Source organism: Ilyonectria robusta (assembly GCF_021365365.1).
Source record: "Ilyonectria robusta strain PMI_751 chromosome Unknown BGZ61scaffold_1, whole genome shotgun sequence".
NCBI lineage: Eukaryota > Fungi > Ascomycota > Sordariomycetes > Hypocreales > Nectriaceae > Ilyonectria > Ilyonectria robusta.
Genome location: NW_025764435.1, coordinates 4,848,524 through 4,863,325, shown reverse-complemented (window position 1 = coordinate 4,863,325; position 14,802 = coordinate 4,848,524). Strand labels below are relative to the sequence as shown.

Below are 14,802 nucleotides of genomic sequence, written 5' to 3'. Positions count from 1 at the left end.
GAAAGATGACTAGTATCGTAATTGTCTTAATGACTAGTCAGATGTACTATCTTAGTCCAAGTACTCCGTAATCACTCCCCCCCGGAAATCGCCCAGCGGCTCCTCATCCTTGATACTCTGCACACTGCATAATCATGATTGCCTTTACCAAATTATCTTCTGGAATGGCAAGTGGTGGACTGAACCGTAGCCTATTCGCACCGGTTCCGATAACCACACCTCGCCGGGCCGAAGCGCGCCTACTTTTCGGGCAGTGTCTCCCGGCCGTTGGGAGCGCTCCGATATCTTTTCTTCCTCCAAAACATCCAACGAGGCTAGCGCAGCGGCAAAGGCCGCAGGAGACACGGAGTAGGTACCGGTAATCTCTTACTTGGAAGTAGCATCCATGACGTGCGATTTGCCCACGAGGACCGACACGGGATACATGCCACCCGCCACAGCTTTGCCGAGTGTCACAAGATCGGGCTTGACGTCCTCTGCCTGAAACGCTAGGTCAAACCCTGCGCGACTCAATCCAGTCTGGGCCTCGTCACAAACAAAGAGGATGTTGTGCTTGTGGCACAGATCCTGGACTGCTCCCAGGTAGCCCTTGAGTGGAATGCGGGCTCTGCGTGTGTGTTAGATAGAGCTTAATCCCTATCAAAACGGACAGGGTTCATACCCTGCAAAGCTTTGGACCGGCTCAATCATGGAAGCTGCGATCCTGTGACCGTCATGCTCAAATGTCTCCCGATGAACGACGAATTCTCCAAACTCAATCAGCTTGCCAGAAGGACGGGTCAATATGAGGCAAGTGTTTGTCAAAATTTAGTCAATAATTAGCACCGGATTAAACGACCCAGTATCAGTGCACTTACTATCTGTCATCACGCTCGACAGGGACATGGTTGCAAGGGTGATGCCGTGATAGCAGCGATCAGTGGCCAGGATCTACTACTTGTTAGGACTAATACGCTTGTTCACGTATGCCGACTTCCGCGAGGCTTTAATGGCCGACTCAACGGCCTCTAATCCGAAAAGCATGATAACGATGGAGTCGAAGCCGAACTTTGGTGATACGATCGGCGAATTGGGGGTAGAGTGGGTTCATGAAAGCCGTGTTGATATCTACTGGACTTGTTCCACTACAGCGTTGATAACCTGAGGGTGAGAGAAGCCTCGGGCCTGGAAGAATTTTATATTTATTTATTTATTAATCTAATATTAATCTAATCTTAATCTAATCTTAAATAGAATAATGTTCCTTTTTTTTAAAAATAAATAAATAAATAAATAAAAAGCTTTTTTCAGAAGAGCCACAAGACGAGACGCAAGCAAGGATTTTTTAACATCCTGACTGCAAATCTGCAATTGAGACTGCCCATTGAGTGGCGCTTGACACCGATTCGACACCTCTTTGTGCCAGCAAAACGTCCCTCACCATCATATCATCAATAAAGCCTCAAGCCAACATGCAGATTACTCCCCCTCCCTCCTTCGAAGAATGGCGCCCCATCTTTCAAGAACCCTTCCCCTCCCTGGACAAATACGGATCAGTTTACAAAGACCTCCATGAGCACCCCCAACTGCCGTGCTAGGAATCACGTACCACCGCTGTCGTTGCTGGCCATCTCGAATCTCTCGGTTGTCGGGTACAGAGAAACATAGGGGCCATGGAGTTGTCGGCATCTTAACCAACGGGGAAGGAGAAGCAGTATTGCTCCGCTTAGAATTAGATGCCTTGCCAATCCAAGAGAAAACGGGTCTCCTGTATACCAGCAAAGTGGAGCAGGTCGATTCGGACGGCTATATGAAGCGAGTCAGGCCACGACATGCTATGGCCAGCTTATTGGGGGCTGCAGGCCTCTGGAGGATTAAGAATTACTGGTGCGGCATACTATTCTGTATTTTACAACCGAATAAGGAGCAACTGCTTGGCGCCCAGGCAATAATTGACACAGCCTCTTCGACAAGATACCGCTGCCTGATATTGTTCTGGGCCAGTATGCCGTCCCCACCGGGGCTGGCACTATAGGCTTGGTTTCCTCGACTCACTGTTCGTTCGTGTGTATGGCAAGGGAATACATTCTTCGACACCGGAGCTAGGTATCGACCCCATCTTGATGGGAAGCTGCATCATATCGCGCTTGCAAATGGTTGTTGCCAGAGAGATTGACTTCAAGGAGCCCCTGTGCTATTACCTGTGGCTATTTCTACGGCAGAACAGACGCCAGCATCATACCGGACTTTGCCGATTTCAAGGTGGATATTCGCTTATTCGACAAAGACATCGAAATGGACCTTGACATTACTGCTGATAATTTTGTTCTTTTGGGGCACCCTCTAGGTGAGAATCCGATACTATACGTCTATTGGAACTACATCGTGACCCCAAGAGAAGACTATGACCGGGCTGAAAAGGACGGCACGCTTCAAGATTTGCCCTTCAATTATAATGTAAAGTTTGCAACAGAAACTGAACCATCTTTTTGGACGGGAATTGAAGGATTGGCGATTGGCTCAGTTACATTCTTCGAATCTTGAGTGGTCGAGCGAGATAGTCTGGCCACATTACGCGCCGGTGGTCGGTTTCTTTTTGCTCGTACTATATGTATTGCGAGAGCTGGCAAGTGACATAATAGTGGTTCTGTAATCTGGGGCCGTGTGTCAGACTCGATGGCAATTCACCACTGGCCATCATGATTGGCAGCTGGGTATGGCTTGCAACTCGGCAGGAAAGCACCTGAGCTAGGCATTTCATGTCAGAGCAATCAATTCACTGTGAGGCTATGTGCTTTAGCTGTTGATCATGCCACTCCTGCTTGCTTGGAATTGACGGCTCTTGTACTAAGATGGGGCGACAGAATAAATCATCGTACACTATGGGGGGTAATCCGTCTCACAGGAGACATTCGTCTTTTGTATGTTATCAATGCACAGGGATGCAACTATTAAGAAGGCTATTTGTGGCCCCTCCAGTTCACAAACAGACCGGTGTTCTCGATGGTGGCCTTCTCGATCTGCTCATACATGCTGCGCACAGAGTCGTTTAGATCAATATCTCCGGCCCATCGGCTGAGTTTGGTTGGAACCTCGCCAGGGTTGACACAAAGCACAGCAATGTTCTCCTCCGCCGCCCTGAGCTCAATGGCAACCGAGATTCTGAGCGCATTGAGTACCGATTTGGGTACGCGGTAGCTGATGTGTGTTCTGCAATTGTTGGCTTTGTTTTTGATCAGTCCTTCCATTGAATCCTGAAATTAGAGAGACTGTGCTTGCTTGCTTACCTGCAATGGATATCCACTCCAAGGTAATGTTGACGATTTTAACAAACTTGCTCTTTTTAAGGCTTGGGAGGAGGGATTTGCTGGCGAGTAATAGTCCCTATAAACGGTGGTGTGAACTTATGGGAGTATGTGAGCTGATGGCAGAGTATATATACTACCGTTATGATACGGTACTGGTAAATCAGCGATTCGGCGGTAGTGTCCAACTACTTCTCAGGGTATATCTCGACGCCGCCACAGTTTACCAGAACATCGAGAGCTCGATCATTGCCATAGCTTTGGGCGGCGGCAGCGATGATTTCCTCGTCTGGGTAGTCAAGGTCATGATGGTAGCCCCAGTAGCTTCAAGCTGATGATGCCAATGAGAAGAATTATAATTTCTGAATGTCTTGCTTGGGAATGTAGGTCAAAACTTAGCTTATATCTTTAAAAGAGGAATCAGATCTCGATTGTGGTCGAACGATGCCGAAGACATTGTATCCGCTTTCCTTGAAGACCTTCAGCAGCCCCAGCCCGAGGCCTCTATTCGCACCTCGCCGAAAGGTCAGTATAGCTCAAGAAGCAAAAAGGGCAATCGGGACAGAACTGATAAAGAGAATATTACGGGTAGCCATGTGTCAATAGAACTGAGGAAGATGCTCTGATCCGACTGGGAAATATTAAAAGAAAATAAAGCTCTAAGTTTGGGTTTGAAAGCGTTTGGAACCTGGCTACGTTATCAGATGGGAACAGAGGCTCGCCTTATATTCCGATTGTTCCAATCACCAGGGCATGAAATCCTTTGCCGAAGATCCCAGGCCGATGACTACCAGGTACTCATCAGGCTGGCAGAGAGTGCGATGCCAACTTCCCCTCCAGTTGCCCATTTCCTAAGTCGTTTCCAGGACCTGCGTCAACGCAAATTATCCGATCCTTGTTACGAACCTATAACCAGCAGTTCCACTCCTCAAGACCAAACCCGTTCCGGGAACTGGCTTGCTTGTTGGAGAAACGTCATGGTTGGAATCCTGTTCGTCGCTTTGGTCATAGGCGGTGCCAACTCGTGTTTGTACCCCAACCAGAAGTGCGGAGCGTGCAAGTACTTCCAGCCAAGCGAGCACTTGATGACGAACGTGATTGAAGATGGACCGCTTCCGAGTTTGTATGACGCCGATATTGATACGCTTGCAAAGGGGCTCGCATGCGGAGAGTTCACCAGTGTCGATTTGATCAGGGCAAGTCACTTTGGTCTCTTTTTGATTAGGCCACGAAACTCACCATCCAGCACACCTATAATGCCCGAATCCACGGAGTCAACCATGACCTGAGTGCTGTCACCGAAATCAACCCCGATGCGTTGTCCATTGCCTCTGCCCTCGACACGAGCGGTCAAGCGGTGCAGTTCGGGGGTAAGTACATCAGAATAAATACCCGCACTCTTGCTGATATGTCAGTGCTCTACATGGAATTCCTATCCTGATCAAAGACACGGTATGATTCCTATATTGGTTCCAACATATTTCCCGTCTTCAAAAAGCGTGTCCTTCCCATCGTACACAAGCTAGACTCTCAGCAGGTTGGATTTCTTGAGCCGAATTCATTTTGATTTTCCTTCTCCGTGTTCCCCCTGTCTCCCTATCTGCCTGGATCTTTTCTTTCTAGATTCTCGGCTCCGTTTGAGTTAACACAAAATCTTGAACTAGATCGCTACAAACGATAGCATGAATAACACAGCTTGATCTTACGCACTCGTTGGCGCCAAGGTATCTACAGATTCAACCGTCGCAAAGAAGCTTCGGGAAGCAGGGGCCATTATTTTGGGGAAACGAATCCTTCCGAATGGGGAAACTTCAGGATATCGCTCAATTCCAGTAACGGCTGGTCAGCCTATGGTGGACAAACCTGCGGTCCCTTCTACCCTCACCAAGATCCCTCGGGTAGTTCCAGCGGCAGTGGTGGTAGCTGCGTACCTAGGTGAACCTATCTGATCTGGTATTGAGTAAGAACTAACTTTCCAAGGCTGGGATTAGCAGCACTCTGCTTGGGTGGTGAAACTGCTGGTTCCATCATAGATCCCGCCAGTTACAACAATATCATGGAGCCAAGTATGTGCAATTCTGGCCATGAAATGCATCTTTCACTAACATTCTATAACTGTAGGACTGACTTCACGTCATCTCGTAATCCCTATTAGCAAGCATCGCGGGCGTTGATCCCTTCAATAACTATAATTCTGCCATCCCGTCTCATGCCGATCTAGATTTAGTTGGCGCTTGCAAACTTACCGCTCTTGCCGGTGCTCGATTGGGTGTGCCTCGCAATGTTCTTTCACTCATGGCAAGTAACGAGGCAATGATTAAGGCTTTTGATAAATCCTTGCATGTTCTACGCTCAGCTGGCGCTCTGGTCATCGAAAACACCAACTTCCCGGCGGCAAAAGAGTTCATCAACAACAGTTTGTTGAGCGCCCAAATCATGGGGGGCGATTTCGTCGTCAACATGGAGAAGTATCTGAAACAGTTGGTCTACAACCCACACCATATCACGACTTGCGCCGGTGGACTCAATAAAGCCCGCTGGAGGGATATCCGGACAAACCCACCGAACTCTGGGACGCAGCGTTACAAAACTGGAACAACACGGAATATGGTTTCTGGCGTGCTTACCAGCAAGGCCTATACTACGGTGACGAAGGTGGTTTATTGGGAGCAATCAAGCGGTATAACCTCGATGCTATTGTTCTACCATCTCATTTCTCGTGGGACTGGGCTGCGGTTGCCGGTGCGCCTATTGTGTCCGTTCCCATCGGAGCCATGCCGCCTGGCCAGCCCATCGTATCCGACGCCGATGGATTAGTGTCGGCGGCTCCCAATATCCCGTAAGTTACTGTGGCTGTGGGCTTGGCCATGAATTGACTCTAACAAAATCCAGATTCGGCTTCAGCTTCTTGGGGGCAAGGTTCACTGACGCGAAACTCATTGGGTTGGGTTATGCTTTTGAACAGCGAACGATGATCCGAAAAACGGTGCATCCTTACATTGCGCCCCGGACAGACCTTGGGAGTGTAGTCGGGGAGGCAAGACGAGTGGAGAGGATACTTGAGTAGTCAGTAGTTCTCTTGTTCGTAAATCATTGCTATTGAACGGCCGTGGCTGCACCATGAACAACGCGGCCGCGGCCATGCACGCTGGAGGCGCCGATACCACGGTGTCGTCCGTCACCGGTCTTGTCCTAGCTATGACGCTTTCCCCGGTGGTTCTTAAGAAGGCGCGAGAAGAAATCGATGAGGTTATTGGTGTTGACAGGCTGCTACATGCTGATGCTCTGGTGAAAAAGATTTACGATGGCCGCCTGTTAGACCCCATCGGTGTGGACGACGGGCCCATTGTCGTGTCCTCCTTTGCGCTATCTCCAACAACAAGAATCCTTGTTTTTCCACTAGTATCGAGGCAAATATCGTAGACACCGGATAGAACATAGAGTCGATTAGCTTTGACACATGATGCCCAGCATGTCTTCACTCGAGTGAGATAATTACTCTGAGGCCTGGTCTAGATCTGCCTCATCGAAACTGATAAATGGGCAATTGCCGCCCAGCTCGAGAGTACGCACTTCTTCAAGTCCTTTACGCAAAGTCCGGCCATAATCTTCCCAACACCCGTGCTTCCAGTGAAAGTGACTTTCTGGATAAGTGAGGAAAGGCGCATGGCTTCTGACGGACTTTGTGTGTTGGCCAAGGAAGTTGTCAAGACGTTGAAGACGCCTGGAGGAAATCCAGCCCGCGAAGCCAGTGCAAGGGCAAGACACGTCAGAAGCGTCCCGATATCCATTCGTTGTCTGCTAAACGAAAGCCCAAACAATGTGATGTGCTTCATCAATACACTTGTTCTCTATTTGTGTGCCACTCTTTACTAACGAGTCCAGGCAACCTCGGACTCGCGGGCCAGTTCGGGCTGCTAGCTATTCCGCACTCTAGCATGACGGAACATGGCCAACCAAACCCACCTTCGGAGGACGGCTTCAGCATCATGGTGCAGCCCGCGGCAAACGTAGGTCTGACTTCTCGCAGAATCATGGCGACGGGAAAATTCCATGGTACCAGAGCAACTGCAACGCCGAGCGGTTGCTTGGAGTATGTGGTGCGAGGATTGAATTGCCGCGTCTAAATTTCGGACCGTTGTCGGGACAGAAAGCCCGCGTCTGGCCAGTACTGGGGTGAACAATATTGAATAGCTTTCCAGATTGGCGTCAATCCACTGTGTATCGACATAGCACTTCTAGTGAGGCAGACACGAGTCGGACAGGTGGAAGGGACGGTTTGTAGCGGTCATTGTGCTGGTTGCACTGAGGATGATTGCACTGAGGATGATTGCACTGAGGATGATTGCACATATATCGCTGCCAACTTCCGTTTGTGAACGCAGGTTAGCAGCGGCTTTATCTGAGCAAGTCTATCAATGCCCGTCCCTTGGGTGAAGCAATCAACGGCCACAGCCATCGAGTTATCACCGGATCCGAGAGCGGGGCGACGCCTGATTAGCACTCGAAAGCGAGGCCATGAGCTCTGGCTTTCGCTGTAGCCTGCCAATTTAGGGCCGCTAGCTCTCGCGGGTCGCCTGTAACTTCTCAACCCAGAGCGGATGCGACATTTATGTATTGATGGCGTTGGATTATCTCGGCATAGAATGGCTTCCATTTAGCCATCGCCATCGTTATACAATTATAAATTCAGCATCGAGAAACGACGCCGATCAAGTGACCTTAATACTAAACTCAGTACTTTTTTTGTGCACCGCATTTTCGTCAACTCCTTCGCCCACCTCTCTTACATCAATCACCATGTCTACTCGAACCGCTGCCCTCAGCCCCAATGCCCCGGCACCTAGCCCGCTGATGTCCCAGGCCATCATCTGCAATGGTATGGTCTACTGTTCGGGTGCTCTAGGCCTTGACCCTACCACCGGCAAGTTTGTGGAGGGTGACGCAGCTGCGCGTGCGGTATGTAAAGCCATTGCCATTGAGCACAGCTCCGCAGGACTAATTCGGCACATGCAGACTCAAGCTCTTAGCAACCTTGGCGCAGTGCTCGAGGCCGCTGGTACTAGCCTTAACAAGGCTGTGAAGATCACCATCTTCCTCTCAAGCATGGACCATTACCCCAAGCTCAACGAGGCTTACGCCAAGTTCTTTACAGAAGATCCCAAGCCCGTGAGTGCCCGAAATTTTGTCTCTTGAACTGACGAGTTGCTAAACGGTGATGCCAGGCACGAACGTGTGTGTGCGTTGCGGAATTGCCCCTCGGGGCTGAGATGGAAATTGAAGCGATTGCTTCATTGTCATAATTAAATAAGTAGACAAAAAAGTACGAGAATAGTTAAGTCATGACCATCCTAGTTGTCCCGCCTAGACTAACCGCAACATCCCGTACGTTTTATCCAAGATTGGCGTCTTGACACCCAGCTTCCAAGCAATCGATGCCATTTCTTCCATTACCGGCCAAGGAGGCTGCTCTCGCCCCAGTGACTGCGGATTGCGGCGCTATCGAGCCAGGTAGTCGCGCACTTGAAAATGCCACGAATTTAAAGCCAATACAGGGAGGTCGTGTACGTATTGTAGCCATAGTCCGTGACAAAGTTGTAAAGGATATTCGCCTCCAGTACACGATTATTGCTCACCTTAAAAGGAGGTGACCTTCAAGAGAGCAAGGTCAGCTGGAATCATTAGGCTTCTCCGAAAATGGCATCTGCCGAGAGGCGCTGGCGGAGTTGGAGTTGACGGATCCGATTGGACTGGAGTTATTTGCCTCTGCCCGCTTCTTTCGTCCCCTGGCCGCCAAGAGTGGCAGTGATTTCAATGCGGAGAGTCCCAACTTTATCTTTGACGGCTAAATGTTGACTTAAAGGTGCTGTACATCGTCATGGGTCAAGGAGGCCTCACAGCTCATCTTGGCAATATTGAAGTGCAGCCAAGATGGACAGGCCAAGAACGTGTTCCCCACATAATACAAATAAGACCACCATTACAAAAGAGGTATTCACCGCCAAGGATAGGCTCGGGGATGCGGAGAGCTGGTGATATGTGATGGACATCGGGTGGCAGAGGACGGGGACAGACTCACATGATACATCATCGCTCTTATGGACGAGCACTCAGCACAAAAGAGCAACTCCTTTCCGCCAGCTTAGGTGCAAGCCTAAAGGATGTAAAACAAAAATGTTCAACTATTAGGAAAGCTCGCTGATTCTTTTGGGTATTTATATCTACATTGGGCCTTTGTTATCCCTGAACACCTCATTGTACCAATGTTCCTCCGAGTCCTTCGTCTCGTCTTCGTACCGACACACTGCATTCAGCTCTATCTCAGTGAATCCCGTCTTGACCGTGTCCCGATTGAACGCCCTAGGTTTTCTCATTTGTGCATCCGACCTGGGTGCAAAGTATTCCAAGTACCCGCTGCGAGCAGGCAGCTTTGCCAAGGGTCTTAGCTTGCCCGGCTTCATGTGCAACTCGAGCAATTGTCGAAGATGCGGAAAGTACCAAGTTTGATCCCACCACCAGATCCGCCGTTTCTTCACTCCGTCCTTCCATGCGTTGTGGTGTAAAACCACAGGCACGGCTGCTGTGAAAAAGTCCGCATACAAGGGCATATCCCCCCAATTGGCATCTGGGAGAATGTCTGCAAGCGGGTTATAGGTGTTAACCAAATCCTTCGGAACACCGAGGAGATGGACGGGCGAGATGCCCAATTTGGACGAGTGCTGTTCGATGACTGATTTGTTGTTGAGCGAAATGAACCGGCCGTCGTTTTCCTCGTAGACTGTAGGCAAGAAGAGATCTTGGGTGTAGTCGAGCCCAACATGGAATTCGACGTCCCTTTGCATGAAAGCCGCACCTTCGTTGTCGGGCATGACATCTCCCATAGGAGAGGCATGGAAATCTCGTCGCCATTGTCGCCAAACCTCCTGCTCGCCAAAAATCTCCGCAAAGATGCCTTGATCTCCAGGAAACGGCAAATCTTCTGCCAGTCCCTTTTCTAATCTTTCTTTCACGCGTCGGAAGTACCGCTTCATATCTCCGGCCGGTCCCATGAAGCTCCCGCTGTTCATATAACGCGGTCGGACAGTGTGGTAGTCATTGATATTGGTGTCGGTCTTCGCGCCGTAGGCATCGGCTGGTAGGTCGCTCTCAGGCAGAGCGTCGCAATGAAGGTTGGAGCCCTCCTTTTTCGTAGGAAAACATCGTTTCTGGGCCGAGACAACAATCGTTTGTTTCATAGGCATGCCGGCGGATCCCCACTGCGCGGCAAGTCGAGCGTTTGCCCTTTTGTTACTCTCGTGGTATCGATGCAACAGCATGTTCGGAGGCAGTTGAAACCAGACATCGTAGGCGTCCACAATCAGGACCAAGTCGTCGTCATCCAACTTGTCCCCAGTATTAGCGTCAGGAAGCGTAACTCGATCCAAGTATTCCAAAGTGCCGGAAATCTTGCCCAGATAAGGGCCCCAAAACCCGCCCTCGGCTTTGTAGGACGTCTCTTCCCAGTTGACAACAACTGGGCTTGGGTATCCCAACGCAATTGCACTGGTAATGAGCTTGCACAAGTTTGGATTTGGGCTGTCTGCGGGAATGACAACCACGAATCGCCGTTGTCCACTCGCCAGATCTTGTCCATCGGAGAATGTTACTTCGGAAAGAGGACCGCTTGCCGCTTTCAAGAGGCGGGCTTTGGGGCTCTGCGTAACGCGTTGGCATCAGTAAAGAAATCGGGTCAAACAAATTCATTGCGGAAACTCACATCGATTGCGAGGAATGTTGCATAGAGGTAAATGGCAGCAGCGATTACCAGCAAGAAGAGGATTGCTCGTAGCAGCAGCCTCGTTACCAGACGTGTACGCATTGGCCAAGTTCCAGCCGACTTGCCTTTCTGCATCTCCAGGTTGTCATCAACGGAGGCAGGTTGGCCCAGGAGCTGATAAGTCCAAGACATTTTGGCTCAACAAGAGACAAGTTCGCGGCTTTTGAAATAGACCTCAAGCTTCTTGTCAACTTCTTAACAAATGCCGCGGTGGAACGGAGAATTCAAATCATTGCAGGAGAGAAAAACGGCAGCCTGATCAGGGTGAGCTGTCAAAGACCCATCGAAGGAGGGAGTGTACATCAATAGTGCACAGCCAACCCGTTTTAACCGCCCTTCCAAGGCTAAGCTTTTTAGTCCCTGTAGGTGCAGCTCAGCCCCGGAATGTGGGTTTCATGTGTATAATGCGTACTCATCAAAGATGGGCTGTGGGCTCTGTCACATAGCGATCTGCCCATGTGTTGGCACCCCCATGTACCATCATTTTCGTATCCACAACGGGTAACCGGCCGAGGCCAGTACCTTGGCCTCTGTGAACGCGTCGCAATGGGCATGATTCCGCTACATTTTTGAGCCATTTTAACACGTAGTAGACATGTCTGTAATGCGTCTACCAGACAAGTTTTTTGGGGGCGTTTCGTTGGAGATTGGGATCACAGCCTCTGATACGACAATGAGTAAGGGATGAGCAGGGATGCACATCCTACCGCCCCGGCATCAGTAACAGCAGGGCTGAGTGGTCGAGGGATTGAGCGTTGGCCCGAGATACTCAAACCGCTAAATTCTTAAAGTTATCCCCTGTCTGGAGGCGTCGTAGTGATACGATTGGTAGCACGCGATGGGTGGTTGGAATTCCTGGTTGCCTGGCCCCGTTTGAGGCCAAGCGCATCGGATTTATATTGGAGCCTAACCCATTAATGCACGGGAGAATTTATGTTGCCGTTTCCAGATCGAACGAGAGGCGGTCAGAAGGTCATTGATGGATGCCTGCTGTTCGATGCTGCTTTTCTCTGACAAAGCTCAAACGGTCACTTGGATAACACATGCATCTTTCTCCCCCCCCTCCGCGTCTCCTCATTCCGACGGCGGTGGCTAATTGTGAGATTTTCCGTAGTCAGCCTCATGAGCCCCGCTGAACATCCATCTTACGATCCTTCAGAGTGACAATCGCTGAGCTAGAGCAGCTGATCGCAGGTAGGAGGCTGTGTGCTGTAGCTACAAGTGACGACAGTTCCGGGCGTTGCTTAAACAGCTGCCTGACATCAATAGTTCCATCGGTTTGATGAGCATTCTAGCGCATTTGCTGCAGCACAAGCGAGCATAATACGAGCCGGCAGATTCTTTTTCGCACATATGCGGGTCAATTTGATGATTCCCCACGGTGGAGAAGCTGCTCCTATCTACCAGTAATTTGGTCGGCCACTTCCCGATGCGGATGGTCGGGATCCTGGCCTGTTTGCCGGCTCCCAACAGACGGACGGTGGTGGCTATGTGCGGCCATTTCCTCTTTGGTGTGGATCATCGTAGCTGGCTGAGCTCATACCTCGGTTGGGCGTTTTCCTACACCGATTTTGAATACGAACGGGAGAAATGAAGCCTATGATCTTTCAATCGGGAGTTTTATATAACATTCCGACGCTAAATATCCAGCATCCATTGACAAAGTTTGATAATGGGCGGCTCCAAAGTTAAACTTAGATGGGTCCAGGCAGCCGCTTTTGATGCGCGATATCTATCTCACCGAGTGAAGGATTATACAGGTTCAGCTTCCATCCATCGTGTTAACCTCCTTCGCCACCTTGGCTTCCTACAAGTTCACTGCGCTGGTCACTTCAGTGGATGATGATTTCTATGTCTATCCACATCGGTGACAGCATCGGATGGAAGGGAGATTGCAACGTGTTCCTAATGGATGGATTAAATATTGAGTGGGGTTGTCAAAACGGGTGGGCTATCACAGCTGCAACTAGCTCAGCTCAGGGGACAGCTCGCGTTGATGTGTCAGTTTCTCCAATTCTTGTCGGTGCTCGGCTTGACTTGCCCAAACACATGTTGACTGTTGAGCCAGATGAGATAATGGGACACTTGGATTTCTCGAGGGTGATATATGTGGGGGGCTCACATCTGATATCCTACTCTGAATCATATCTGAGTACAGCTCATATTCAGGCGAAATCACCATTCCGTAGCGGCTAAGGTCCTTGGACCGCTGATTTGAACCTTAAGGGAGGCAAAAGGCTACCGAGTACAGTTGGGGCTAGTAATCCACCAAGCCAGGGAATGGGAATAGAATGTTGCTAATGATGGGATACAGAACGCAGCAAGGATGGATCAAGTAATATGATCACACTTCAAGATAACGAGACAGCCTTTGCTGGATTCACACTCAGGTCATCAATTGTGCAGGATGTGGATTGAATTGACCCTTCAGTCGCAATCCTCAGACTCAAAGTACGTACAAGGTGCTTGCTTACCCCTTCGAATCGGTGGGCCGACTGACTGATTCAGACCACGTCCCACTTGTATTGGCCCAACTGCTGCGCAGAAATTCGCTCACCCCGATGGATCGAGAGATTGGCATATTACGAGCAGCAGCAAAAAAGAAACCTTAGTGTGGTTGTACTCGTGGTTGATGACACTACTAGAGGAAGTCTCGGTCAATGAAAGCAATAATCTGTACATCATCCTGGCCTCTCCTCAAACGAACCGTTGCCAAGAGAATCATTCCGTGTGCCGAAGTTCCGGATCCCACCCGACAAGGCCGTAAACGACCTTCAGAAACAAATCAACTTGAGCCAGCCGCTGGTTACAAAGCACTCTTCGTAACAGTGGATTTTGCCAGTCCCGGGGAGTCGTTTGCGCGAGTCACGCAACAACTTCTCATACCCAGCTGAGTTTGGGTTCCCAATCCTGGAGCCTAGACCCGATGATAGCCCTGGTCCGAAGGTGGAAAGCGGAAATGATCATGGTAAGCTTATTAGCTAGGCACCCGTATTTGACATAATTTGACATCATTCAGACAGAAATGTGCGGTGAGAGAGGGTAGTTCGGTGGCTCCGAGATAGACATGGATGGAGCCATGGTTGAAAGGGGGTAGGTTTTGTCCGGTCCTGCAAATCTCGCACACAATTGACTTTGGAATAGTAACGGCGGAGGATGTTCTTCTTGCCATCAAGCACACCTGCTAATCTGAAACCACGGTGGGCGACAACTCGGCGGCGTCCCGGTCATGCTCGGCGCTTTGCTTGAGTGCTCACCTACGGCTGCCGGTAAAATCGGAATCGCCATTGACGTTGGAATCCATCGCACGTCGACCGTCTTCAAAGCCATTGGGCTCAGTGCCCAGCATTGCTTCGTGGGAAGCGTGCCGGCCTTGGGCCTGGGGGAAGTGTCTATACCCAGCCCCCTCTTACCTCCTTATCTGGGGATGGAGGTCGCTGCTGTTTTGTTACAGCACAACGGAGAAGAGGAAGTGAATCTTACAACAAGACAACCCATCAAGAGTTTGGTGACAAAGTAAGCCGACGTCTAAAAACGCGTACGCCGTTCTATCTGACACATTGCAGAAGTAAATCAGTAGATTAGCCGCGACCCCCTATCACCCCTTCGTTCGGATCGAGGTCTTGCCAAGCGATAACATTTCGATACGAATTCCAGCCGACCTTTTCGTTATACCGATGGCCTACTGGCAAGTTATATGGA

At 50.0% G+C, this 14,802-nt stretch overlaps 7 protein-coding genes across 7 annotated transcripts; 4 read left to right on the top strand and 3 right to left on the bottom strand.

Moving 5' to 3' along the window:
* Positions 1-315: 315 nt before the first annotated feature.
* BGZ61DRAFT_512736 (pyridoxal phosphate-dependent transferase) lies at positions 316-885 on the bottom strand (the record flags this gene model as incomplete). The annotated part of the gene is made up of 3 exons (XM_046252153.1): positions 316-607; positions 662-746; positions 858-885. 3 exons carry the CDS (start codon positions 883-885, stop codon positions 367-369), a joined length of 354 nt encoding a protein of 117 aa, XP_046113141.1. The 3' UTR covers positions 316-366.
* Positions 886-2,939: 2,054 nt separating this feature from the next.
* Positions 2,940-3,880, bottom strand: BGZ61DRAFT_489277 (uncharacterized protein; the record flags this gene model as incomplete). The annotated part of the gene is made up of 6 exons (XM_046250197.1): positions 2,940-3,202; positions 3,267-3,363; positions 3,422-3,472; positions 3,512-3,568; positions 3,728-3,798; positions 3,853-3,880. 6 exons carry the CDS (start codon positions 3,878-3,880, stop codon positions 2,940-2,942), a joined length of 567 nt encoding a protein of 188 aa, XP_046113140.1.
* A 489-nt stretch (positions 3,881-4,369) lies between these two features.
* On the top strand, positions 4,370-6,351 carry BGZ61DRAFT_489276 (amidase signature domain-containing protein; the record flags this gene model as incomplete). Its single annotated transcript, XM_046250196.1, has 7 exons — positions 4,370-4,465; positions 4,531-4,654; positions 5,039-5,219; positions 5,265-5,350; positions 5,440-5,764; positions 5,818-6,123; positions 6,177-6,351. The coding sequence occupies 7 exons, from the start codon at positions 4,370-4,372 to the stop codon at positions 6,349-6,351; spliced, it is 1,293 nt and encodes a 430-aa protein (XP_046113139.1).
* A 53-nt stretch (positions 6,352-6,404) lies between these two features.
* On the top strand, positions 6,405-6,707 carry BGZ61DRAFT_526328 (uncharacterized protein; the record flags this gene model as incomplete). The annotated part of the gene is made up of 1 exon (XM_046252934.1): positions 6,405-6,707. The coding sequence occupies one exon, from the start codon at positions 6,405-6,407 to the stop codon at positions 6,705-6,707; it is 303 nt and encodes a 100-aa protein (XP_046113138.1).
* A 1,377-nt stretch (positions 6,708-8,084) lies between these two features.
* On the top strand, positions 8,085-8,587 carry BGZ61DRAFT_471679 (Endoribonuclease L-PSP/chorismate mutase-like protein; the record flags this gene model as incomplete). Its single annotated transcript, XM_046248251.1, has 3 exons — positions 8,085-8,243; positions 8,301-8,453; positions 8,510-8,587. 3 exons carry the CDS (start codon positions 8,085-8,087, stop codon positions 8,585-8,587), a joined length of 390 nt encoding a protein of 129 aa, XP_046113137.1.
* Positions 8,588-9,505: 918 nt separating this feature from the next.
* BGZ61DRAFT_526326 (uncharacterized protein) lies at positions 9,506-11,232 on the bottom strand (the record flags this gene model as incomplete). The annotated part of the gene is made up of 2 exons (XM_046252933.1): positions 9,506-10,978; positions 11,041-11,232. 2 exons carry the CDS (start codon positions 11,230-11,232, stop codon positions 9,506-9,508), a joined length of 1,665 nt encoding a protein of 554 aa, XP_046113136.1.
* A 1,643-nt stretch (positions 11,233-12,875) lies between these two features.
* BGZ61DRAFT_439953 (uncharacterized protein) lies at positions 12,876-13,889 on the top strand. The gene is made up of 4 exons (XM_046244417.1): positions 12,876-13,100; positions 13,169-13,356; positions 13,415-13,551; positions 13,609-13,889. The coding sequence occupies exons 3-4, from the start codon at positions 13,508-13,510 to the stop codon at positions 13,865-13,867; spliced, it is 303 nt and encodes a 100-aa protein (XP_046113135.1). The 5' UTR covers positions 12,876-13,100; positions 13,169-13,356; positions 13,415-13,507; the 3' UTR covers positions 13,868-13,889.
* Positions 13,890-14,802: the final 913 nt, after the last annotated feature.

Excerpts from the sequence above, each read along its gene's own strand:
- BGZ61DRAFT_439953 (XM_046244417.1), top strand. The coding sequence starts at position 13,508 with ATGTGGATTGAATTGACCCTTCAGTCGCAATCCTCAGACTCAAA. Across the intron at positions 13,552-13,608 it reads TCGCAATCCTCAGACTCAAA|ACCACGTCCCACTTGTATTG; the intron begins GTACGTACAAGG and ends TGACTGATTCAG.